The sequence below is a fragment of the Ahaetulla prasina genome, chromosome 11 (assembly GCF_028640845.1).
Source record: "Ahaetulla prasina isolate Xishuangbanna chromosome 11, ASM2864084v1, whole genome shotgun sequence".
Classification (NCBI taxonomy): Eukaryota; Metazoa; Chordata; class Lepidosauria; order Squamata; family Colubridae; genus Ahaetulla; species Ahaetulla prasina.
Window position 1 is genome coordinate 6,016,451 of NC_080549.1, and position 10,257 is coordinate 6,026,707.

The 10,257-nt window shown below is 47.7% G+C and overlaps 1 protein-coding gene across 2 annotated transcripts in view; it reads left to right on the forward strand.

Annotated features, from left to right (window-relative positions):
* The first annotated feature begins 5,029 nt into the window (after positions 1-5,029).
* Positions 5,030-10,257, forward strand: part of LONRF3 (LON peptidase N-terminal domain and ring finger 3) — a 24,120-nt gene continuing 18,892 nt past the window's right edge. For both annotated transcript variants that reach the window (XM_058197000.1, XM_058197001.1), the window contains exon 1: positions 5,030-5,791. In XM_058197000.1, coding sequence (XP_058052983.1) covers positions 5,140-5,791 — 652 coding nt within the window. In that variant the 5' untranslated portion in view covers positions 5,030-5,139. The remainder of the gene's footprint in view (positions 5,792-10,257) is intronic.

A 10,257-nucleotide genomic window follows, 5' to 3' on the forward strand; every position in this document is an offset into this window, starting at 1 on the left:
GGGCGGTTTACAGGCCGGTCAAAATACAAATATAATACAAAGTAAAACACTAACTTAAAAAACTTATTTAAATAGCCCAAAATTTAAAATTACAATTAAAATAATATTAACCCCATTAAAATTAAATTTAAAATTAAAATTCTAGTCCAGTCCTGCACAGATGAATAGATGTGTTTTAAGCTCGCGGCGGAAGGTTCGAAGGTCAGGAAGTTGGCGGAGTCCTGGGGGAAGTTCATTCCAGAGGGTGGGAGCCCCCACAGAAAAGGCCCTTCCCCTGGGTGTCGCCAGTCGGCACTGCCTGGCGGACGGCACCCTAAGGAGTCCCTCCCTGTGAGAGCGCACGGGTCGGTGGGAGGCAATCGGTGGCAGTAGACGGTCCCGTAAGTAGCCCGGCCCTAAACCATGGAGCGCTTTGAAGATGGTTACCATGAAAACTCCGAGTTAAAAGAGCAGCAAAATCTATGACAGGATTCAATTTAGTTCCCGCGCCCCCCCAACCCTGCAAAATAGCAAGGAGCCAGTTTGGTCCAGTGCCGTGATGGCAAATCTATAGCACGCGTGCCCGAAGTGGCACACGGAAACATGTCTCCTGGCACACGCGGTGTCGCCAGTTCCTCTACCGGGTTTCTGACGCGCATGCACACGCAACAATCGGGTGGCCTTTGTGTGTGAAGCAGTGCTGGAAACCGGAAGAGCTGGTTTTCCGGCGTCTGCATGTACGCCGACCAGCTGATCGGCATGTGAACATACGTGGCAGTAAAAGGAAGCATTGCCGGCCAGCGCGCACATGCCCCCTGGGCAGCTCCTCTTCCTGGTTGCAGCCTAGATGAGCCCGTGCGCGCGCGAAGTGATCCATTTTTGGTACTCGGTGCCAAAAAAGGCTTTGCCATCCCTGGTCTAGTGGTTCAGGCATCAGGCTAGAAACAGGGGGACCATGAGTTCAAATCCCACCTTAGCCACTAAAGCCAACTTGAGTAATTTGGGGGCAGTCATTCTCTCTCTCTCAGCCCAACCCACCTTGCAGGGTGCTTGTGAGGAGAATAGGAGGAGGAAGGATTAAGGTAGTAATCCAATAAAGGAGAATATTTGTAGCCAGGGGTTGTAGAAAGAATAGAATAGAATAGAATAGAATAGAATAGAATAGAATAGAATAGAATAGAATAGAATAGAATAGAATAGAATAGAATAGAATAGAATAGAATAGAATAGATTTTTTTATTGGCCAAGTGTGATTGGACACGCAAGGAATTTGTTTTGGTGCATACGCTCTCAGCGTACATAAAAAATACCTTCATCAAGAATCGTAAAGTACAACATTTAATGATTGTCATAGGGTACAAATAAGCAATCAGGAAACAATATAAATTGTAAGGATACAACCAACAAAGTTACAGTCATACAGTTGTAAGTGGGAGGAGATGGGTGATGGGAACAATGAGAAGATTAATAGTAGTGCAGACTTAGTGAATAGTTTTGACAGTGTTTTATTTATTTTATTTATTTACTTTATTTGTCACAACAATATACATAAGCATCACACAAAAAGATTATATAGTATATAAACATATATATGAGGGAATATTAGGAGGTATAAGCATATATGTATATAAGAAGAAAAAAGAAAAACAATAGGACAGGAACGGTAGGGACGTTTGTGCTCTTATGCACGCCCCTTACAGACCTCTTAGGAATGGGGTGAGGTCAATAATAGAAAGTTTTTGGTTAAAGCTTTTGGGATTATGGGAAGAGACCACGGAGTCAGGTAAAGTGTTCCGAGCAGTGTTGAGGGAATTATTTGTTTAGCAGAGTGATGGCATTCAGGAAGAAACTCTTCTTGTGTCTAATTGTTCTGTGTGCAGTGCTCTATAGTGTCGTTTTGAGGGTAGGAGTTGAAACAGTTTATGTCCAGGATGCGAGGGGTCTGTAAATATTTTCACAGCCCTCTCTTGACTTTTGAAGTACACAGATCCTCAATGGGAGGCAGGTTGGTAGTAATGGTTTTACCCCCAAAAAACCTCCTTAGGCTATCACAACCATGACCCTTTCGAACTAGAATAAGAACTAGAAGGTCATCTAGTCTAAAGCATAGCAGATCTTCCCAATTTTTCATTTTTTACTCCCCCTCCCCCGACCTTCCGCCTCCAATCTTGATTTCTAGCATCTTGGGTTTGTTTTCGGGTTTGTTTTAATCTCATAAAACTGCAGGACAGAGACAATCTCTTCTCGTTGGCACACCACATTCCTTTTTTTTTTTTATTGTTTTGGCTAAAGAGCCGCTTGTTCCAAAATCGTTTCCTTTCTTGTAATAGGCAGTGGGCAGCAACTCACATCTGGGCAGAAATACACAATGCCAAAGTGCATGTTGACCAAACCAGTTTATTTAGCTACCGCTCTCGTTGATTTGACGGATCGGGGAGACAACTGAAGAAGGGAATGGCAGCTCACATAACCTACGCCTTTAAAAACAAGGAGAACGTATATTACTGTGAGAAATCAACAGATCAACAGAGTTGGAAGGGACCTTGGAGGTCATCTAGTCCAACCCCCCACCCAAGCAGGAGACCCTACACCATTTGTGACAGATGGCTGTCCAGTCTCTTCTTGGAAAGCTTCCAGCGATGAAGCTCCCACAACTTCCGAAGGCAACTACTGTTCCATGGGTTGATTGTTCTCACTGTCAGAAAATTCCTCCTTATTTCTAGGTTGAATTTCTCCTTGATCAGTTTCCATCCATTATTCCTTGTCTGGCCTTCGGGTGCCTTGGAAAATAGCTTGACCCCCTCCTCTCTGTGGCAGCCCCTCAAATATTGGAAGACTGCTATCCTGTCTCCCCTGGTCCTTCTCTTCCCTAGACTAGCCATGCCCAGATCCTGCAACCGTTCATCGTATGTTTTAGCCTCCAGCCCCCTCATCCTCCTGGTTGCTCTTCTCTGCATTTTTTTTTTTAGAATCTCAGCATCTTTGGGGACCAAAACTGGATCCAGGATTCTAGGTGTGGTCTTAAAGAAAGGATTATAAGATCCTCCCAAATTTTTGGCTGTCTGACTCTGCCGTAATGACTTTTTTGAGATAAGGGCTGAAAAGTAGAACCTGTTTTATTGACAACAATGTTTTCCAAATTTGGTGATTTGGCAAGAGATTGTGAGTTCAAGTCCTGCCATAGCAAGTGAAAGGCAGCTGGGTGACTTTGAGCCAGCCCCTCCCTCTCTCTTTCAGGCCAGCCCACCTCACAGGGTTGTTGTGTTGAAAATAGGAGGAAGTTGGTCTCTTCACCGCCTTGAGTTATTCGTAAGCATAACAAAGGCGAGATGCAAATAAATGTGGACTTCAAGTCCCAGAATGCCAGTATCTTGGCTGGGGAATTCTGGGAGTTGAAGTCCACACATCTTCAAGTTTGCCAAGTTGGAAACAAAACAAAACAAAAAAACCAAAAAAAAAAAGTTTTAATGGGCTGTTTTTCCTGTCCAGCTACCTAGTACACTTAGTCCTCGACTTACAACCACAATTGAGCCCCAAATTTCTGTTGCTAAGTGAAACGTGCTTGCCCTATTTCAACCACTTTTCTTGCCACTGTTGTTAAGTGAATCAGTAGTTGTTAAGAAAGTAGCACGGTCGTTGAGTGAATCCGGCTTCCCTATTGCTGGTCAGAAGGTCTCCAGAGGATGACACGAACCTGGGACACTGCGGCCGTCATAAATACGAACCGATTTGTTTAATGACCGCTCAGAGTCACAATTGGCCCTGGAAAAAAGGGACTTGTGTTTTTGTCATACTGAACCCTTGTTCACACTTGTCCCTTCCTTTTCCCCATTGACGGAGACCTCCCCCTCACCTCCCCAAAAAACCTCCTCGACTTATAACCGTTCCTTTAGTGACAGCTGAGTCAAAAAACGCCCCTGGGGTGGGTGGGAAAGGGGGACTTGGGTCTTTTCCACACTCCACACTTTTCCCTTCCTCTTCCCCATCTACGGAGACCCTCCCCCCAAAAAAAGAAAACTCCCCACAGGCAGTCCTTGACTTATCACCGTTCGTTTAGTGACGGCTCACAAACCAACCCTGGGGAAGAGGGGGGGAAAAAAAGGAGATGTGTCTTTTCCACCCTCCCCACTTTTTCCCTTCCTCTTCCCCATCGACAGAGACTCCCACCCGGCAAAAAACCTCCTCGACTTACAACTGTCCGTTTAGTGACGGCTCAGAGTCACAAACCGGCCCAGGGAAGAGGGGGGAAAAAAGGAGATGTGTCTTTTCCACCCTCCCCACTTTTTTCCCTTCCTCTTCCCCATCGACGGAGACCCCCACCCCGCAAAAAAAACCTCCTCGACTTACAACCATCCATTTAGTGACGGCTCAGAGTCACAAACCAACCCTGGGGAAGAGGAAAAAAAAAAGGAGATGTGTCTTTTCCACCCTCCCCACTTTTTCCCTTCCTCTTCCCCATCGACGGAGACCCCCACCCCGCAAAAAAACCTCCTCGACTTACAACTGTCCGTTTAGTGACGGCTCAGAGTCACAAACCGGCCCCGGGGAAGAGGGAAAAAAAAGGAGATGTGTCTTTTCCACCCTCCCCACTTTTTCCCTTCCTCTTCCCCATCGACGGAGACCCCCACCCCGCAAAAAAAACCCTCCTCGACTTAACAACCGTCCGTTTAGTGACGGCTCAGAGTCACAAACGGGTCCTGGGGAAGAGGGGGGGTGGGAAATGTGTCTTTTCCACCCTCCCCCCTTTTTCCTTTCCTCTTCCCCATCGACGCCCCGCCCCACAAAAAAAACAAAACACAAAACCCACAACTCTCCCCCCTTCCCTGGCGCCGCCGCCGCCGCCCCGCTTTTTTTTTTCCCTTGCAACAAAAGCGCCTGTTACAAAACGCCGAACGAAAAGTGTCCGGCTGGTTTTGTAACCAGTTTCGTCGGCGGCGGCGCCGTCCAATCGGAACTCGCCGTCCGGAACCCGCCAGCCAATCAGCGCCCGACCGGCTGGCTCTATATAAGCCCGGGCCGCGCGGGGTGGGAGCTCAGAAGGGGGCGTGCGAGCGAGTCGGGTGGGACGTGGCTCCGCTGCAGGAGCAGCAGCACCAGCAGCGATCCGCGGCACAAGCAGCAGCAGCAACCGGCGCAAGGAACCCCGACGGCCGCCTCGCCATGCTCCGCAGCCGCCGAATAGGGCCGCCGCCTCCTCCGCCGCCGCCGCGGTCGCTGCTGCTGCTTGCTTACCGGAGGAGCTCCCGGTTTAGGCGAAGCGGCGTGGTTGAGCTGACGTCTCGCCCGGCTTCTCCGGCGGCGGCGGCGGCGATGCTGCACCGTTTCCCGGCGCTGCGCGAGTTGGTGGGGCGCTTGAAGCGGCGTTTGGGCAACGGAGCCGGGAGGGCGGCGTGGAACGGAGCAGCAGCAGCGGCGGCTGCGGAGGCGGCGACGGCGGCGGCCAAGCGGAGCCCGCTGGGCTTCTTGGCTTGCGGGCATTGCGGGGGTTTCCTCTGCGATCCGGTCTCGCTCCTGTGCGGCCACACCTTTTGCAAAGAGTGCGCCGAGAGGCGGCGGGGGGTTCTCTTGCGACGCCGCGGGGCCACCCCGGCTACTTCTAACCCGACGGCCAGCCGGGCTGTCTGCAGCCTCTGCCCCGGTGCTCGGATGGCTCAATCCCGCCTGCGGGTCAACGTCATCCTCGGCCACCTGTTAGCCAAGGGCTTCCCCGAGCAGGTGCGGGCGGCGCGGCTCCGCCACGAAGGGAACGCGCTGTGCAAGGAAGGGCGGCTGCGGGACGCGCTGCAGAAGTACGACCAAGCCCTCCGCTTGGGTGAGTCGCTTTACGGGGGGGCGATGGTGTGTGGGTGTGGGGGTGTCTGGACGCGGGACGGGGGTTCAGACGTGACGCGTGTCGGCCGCCGGACTCGGGAGCGGAGGGAAAAGTGCGTTTGGGGCGGGTGGGTGGGTGAATGACTGTGGGCGTTGAGAGGCCTTCAACACACCCGGGTTAACTTTTCTCCTTGTTTGAATGCAGAAGAGCAGAGTTGGAAGGGACCTTGGAGGTCGTCTAGTCTAACCACTCTGCTCAGGCAGGGAGACCTACCATTTCGGACAAATCAGTGGGCGAATGACGGGGGTGGCTGGGGGAGGAGGTCTTCAACACACCCGGGTTAACTTTTCTCCTTGTTTGAATGCAGAAGAACAGAGTTGGAAGGGACCTTGGAGGTCGTCTAGTCTAACCACTCTGCTCAGGCAGGGAGACCTGCCATTTCGGACAAATCAGTGGGCGAATGACGGGGGTGGCTGGGGGAGGAGGTCTTCAACACACCCGGGTTAACTTTCCCCCTTGTTTGAATGCAGAAGAACAGAGTTGGAAGGGACCTTGGAGGTTGTCTAGTCTGACCCCTCCCCTTGCTCAGGCAGGAGACCCTCTGTTGTTTCAGACCAACTGGCTGGGGTGGGGTGCAGACCTTTCACCCCACCTGAGTTAACTTGTCCCCCTATTTACCCCTGGGACTTTCCTCCTTTTTGAATACAGAAGAACATTCGGAAGGGTACCTTGGAGGTCATCTCCCAGGCAGGGAGACCTGCCATTTCAGACAAATTGGTGGGCGAATGGCTGGGGTGGGTGGGGAAGGAGGCCTGCCTTCTTCCCCACCCACCCGGGTTAACTTCCCTCCTTGTCTGAATACAGAACAACAGAGTTGGAAGGGACCTTGGAGGTCATCTAGTCCAACCCTCCCCCCGCCACTTGCTTAGGCAGGAGACCCTATCCAGTTTTCAGACGAATGGTTGCCCAATCTCTTCTTAAAAACCTCCAGTGATGGAGCCTCCTTTGGTCTCCTAGGAGCTACGGAGAAAAGGGGCTGCTGCGATTTTTAACCCTGTCCCTGGTTTCCTGCCCTTTGCTGGCAGGCAGAAATTCAACTGGTGAAGTGGAGGGGGGGGGCTTCCGAGAGCAACAGCTGCACCGTTTTTGAACCATTTTTTGTTTTGTTTTGGGTTTTTACATGGTGGAATCCGCCTGCTTTGCTCAGTGTTTTTTTGTTTTTTTTTAAAGAGTAGCCATAGCTTTCTGCTTCCTGTTTATTAACTTCCGTTAACTTTCACTTTTGTAAAAATGGGGAGGAAAAAGTAGGCTTAAGAACTGATGGGAGGGCAACGCTGCCCCTCTTGATTGGCACCCCTCTGACCCGTGGTCTTGAGCCATCCCTGCCTAATTTCTTTAAATAAAAGAAAAAAGTTGGCAACCTTCCACAGAATTATTCACTTACTCAAATATTTCCCTTTCCCATTCCTTAACTTTCCTTTTTCCTCTTTCCTTGCCTTTTTTCCCCCCATTCTTTCCTTCGGATTCAATTGATTGCAAGTGTTATTTTGTCTTTCATCCAAAGTACCACTTTGCTACGTGAATATCATTCTTTTAACTGCCAGGCCCTTCCTGCGCTCTGCAGAGAATTAACGTATTCAGACAACCATTCTACTCCATTACTAAGTCTTGCCTGCACTGGCAACCCATGATTTGTGGCTTATTCCCTTAGCCCAACATTGTGAGTTTGCATGACCCAAGAACCCTAAGTAACGTAGATAAAGATGGGTTACAGAACAGGCTTGGCTGAAACTTAGTTGAATAGCTGAGTAAACGTGTGAAGGTAATTAACTTCTGGAAAAGTTTTCTCCTAAATTGATAATTTATGCTACTCCTAATCAGTGTAAAAGCCTAAAAGTTAGTTATTGTGTATGCATAGATTGCAGTGTTTGTCCCCAAGGAAACAGGCCAACAAACCAACCATTATCTTCCCAGAAGTTTGATTAACTATCAAGCCAGGATGGTCCTACTCCGGTCCTTCAAAAAACCCACTTCCCTAGATTTTTCCTATTTACCCAGCTTTGATCTGTGGCTTTCAACTGATGTTAACAAACATTCCTCAAACATCTTTTGACTTCTGTCTTCCTTGTACCATTCATTTTTCTGCCTTGCACTCGGGACAACAGCAAGATAATAACCAAAAGGATATTATTAACAAAAGAACAGAGTTGGAAGGGACCTTGGAGGTCATCTAGGTCAACTCCCTGCTCAAGCAAGGGGAACCCTACATCCGTTGGGACAATGGCACAGAATAAAGTAAAACCATAGTTCAAAGCTAGCCGAGGTTTTTTTCTTAGGAGGCCTTCATTCAAGGCTTAAGATTTGAAGAAATGCAGAATAGACCATCCACAACTTGCCAGAGACCTGAATGCAGACGGTTCTGGGCTTTCAGATGTGGGGAAGACTATATTTCCTCAAACTTTTGGTGGATATTTCTGGGGCTGGACTTCATAGGAAAAGCCTCTTTTGAAGGACAGGAGATTGTAGCTCATTTCTCAGGTCTCCCGTTGACCTTTGGAAGGGAGCACCAGAGAAACACCCGGGGCGATAAATTCTCGGCCGATCCTGGGTTCAAACCGAATGACCTTCTCTTCCCGATAAGCCGAGATGCCACGCAGCATACTGTAGGCGTGAGCAAATCAGTGCAGTATTTTTTTTGTGTAGTGTCGGACCGGCGCACCAGCCAATGGGGACCGGACACTGCTGCTAATTCCCCACATCTGTGAAATGGGTTTCTTTTCTCTGTACAGAGTTGAATATGGCAGCTGGCTCTCTTTAAATCAGAACCCAAAATAGGTCAGGAGGACAAGTTGGTTGCATAAGCTAGCTTGGACCGAGTGTCTTTTCCCACACACACCCGCCCCCCCCCACCTCCCTTAACAGTTGTATAACTAGGGATGGGGGGAAGAAGTGAAGGCCTTGAGACCTCAAAAACCAACAACCAGGTCGCCCTGACTCATATCCTACAATCTATTGTTGATTCCTCCTCCAAGGTCTCTGGTTAGCAAGCTGTTTCTTCTCCAATTGGCACATTTTCACCAGCCAAAGAATTCCACCACCCTCCCAACCTGGCCCCCACCCTCCTCTCAACTGCCCTGCAATCTGGGTTTATGATCAGGGATCCTTGGGTGGTCTCTGAGCTTGGTGGTTTTCTTGCAGACTTTATATATATATATATATATATATATATATATATATATATATATATGTATGTATGTATGTATGTATGTATGTATGTATGTATGTATGTATGTATGTATATGTATATGTATGTATATATATATATATAGAGAGAGAGAGAGAGAGTATGTATATATATTTGTTATATATATGTATAGATATAACAAATTTGCATTTGTTGCATCTCTATATATAAAGTCTGCAAGAAAACCACCAAGCTCAGAGGCCAACCAAGGATTCCCGATCGTAAACCCAGATTGCAGGGCAGTTGAAAGGAGGTGGGGGGCAGGTTGGGGGGGTTGAATTCTTTGCCCGATTTTATATATATATATATATATGTATAATTGGGCTTTTGAGTGCATGGCAATAAGGCCAAGCGCTTATTTTCAGGGTTCAAAAAAATATAAGACAGGTTCTTATTTTCGGTGTTTCCCTGAAAATAAGAACCTGTCTTATATTTTTTTGAGCCCTGAAATAAGCGCTTGGCCTTATTGCCATGCACTCAAATGCCTATATATGGTTTTTAAATAAATATTTATTTATTTATACATACATTTTTCTTTAACATACATAGGTGCTTAGTAAACAGTATGTCATCTGAGTCAATTTACTTATACATAATAATAGTAATAATAATAATAATAATAATAATAATATTTACTTGTACATAGTGGTATTCTAATTTCTACCTTTAATATCTAACAAATCCCATGTTAAAAAATATTCTGTATCTTCTTTATCCTTTATCTTTAATGTTAACCTATCCAGACGTTTTATTACCCAAACTCTACACACACACACATTCAAAAAATCTCACCAAGCTCAGAGAGCACCAAGGACCCTTCGTTTCAATTTGCAAATATTCCCCATTCTTGTATTTATTATCTATTGGATGAATGGATAAAAAGAATGGATAAGTTTGGTTGCGCCAGATTGTGGTGTTAAATACAGTTCACCCTCGACTTAAAGAGTTTGCTTAGTGACCGAAGTTACAACGGCGCTGGGGAAAAATGATGACTTACGAACATTTTTCACACTTACGACCATGGCGGCATTCCTCAGGATTGCGTGATTGACATTCGGAGGCTTGGCAACCGACTCACAATTTATGACGGTTGCAGTGTCACCCGGAGCGGGGTGGGTGGGTTCTGGGGTCTCCTTTTACAACTTTTTAACAAGCCAAGTTGGTTCGGGACGCCGGATTTGTTTAACGACCCTGTGGCTCGTTTTAACGACTGCGGCGATTC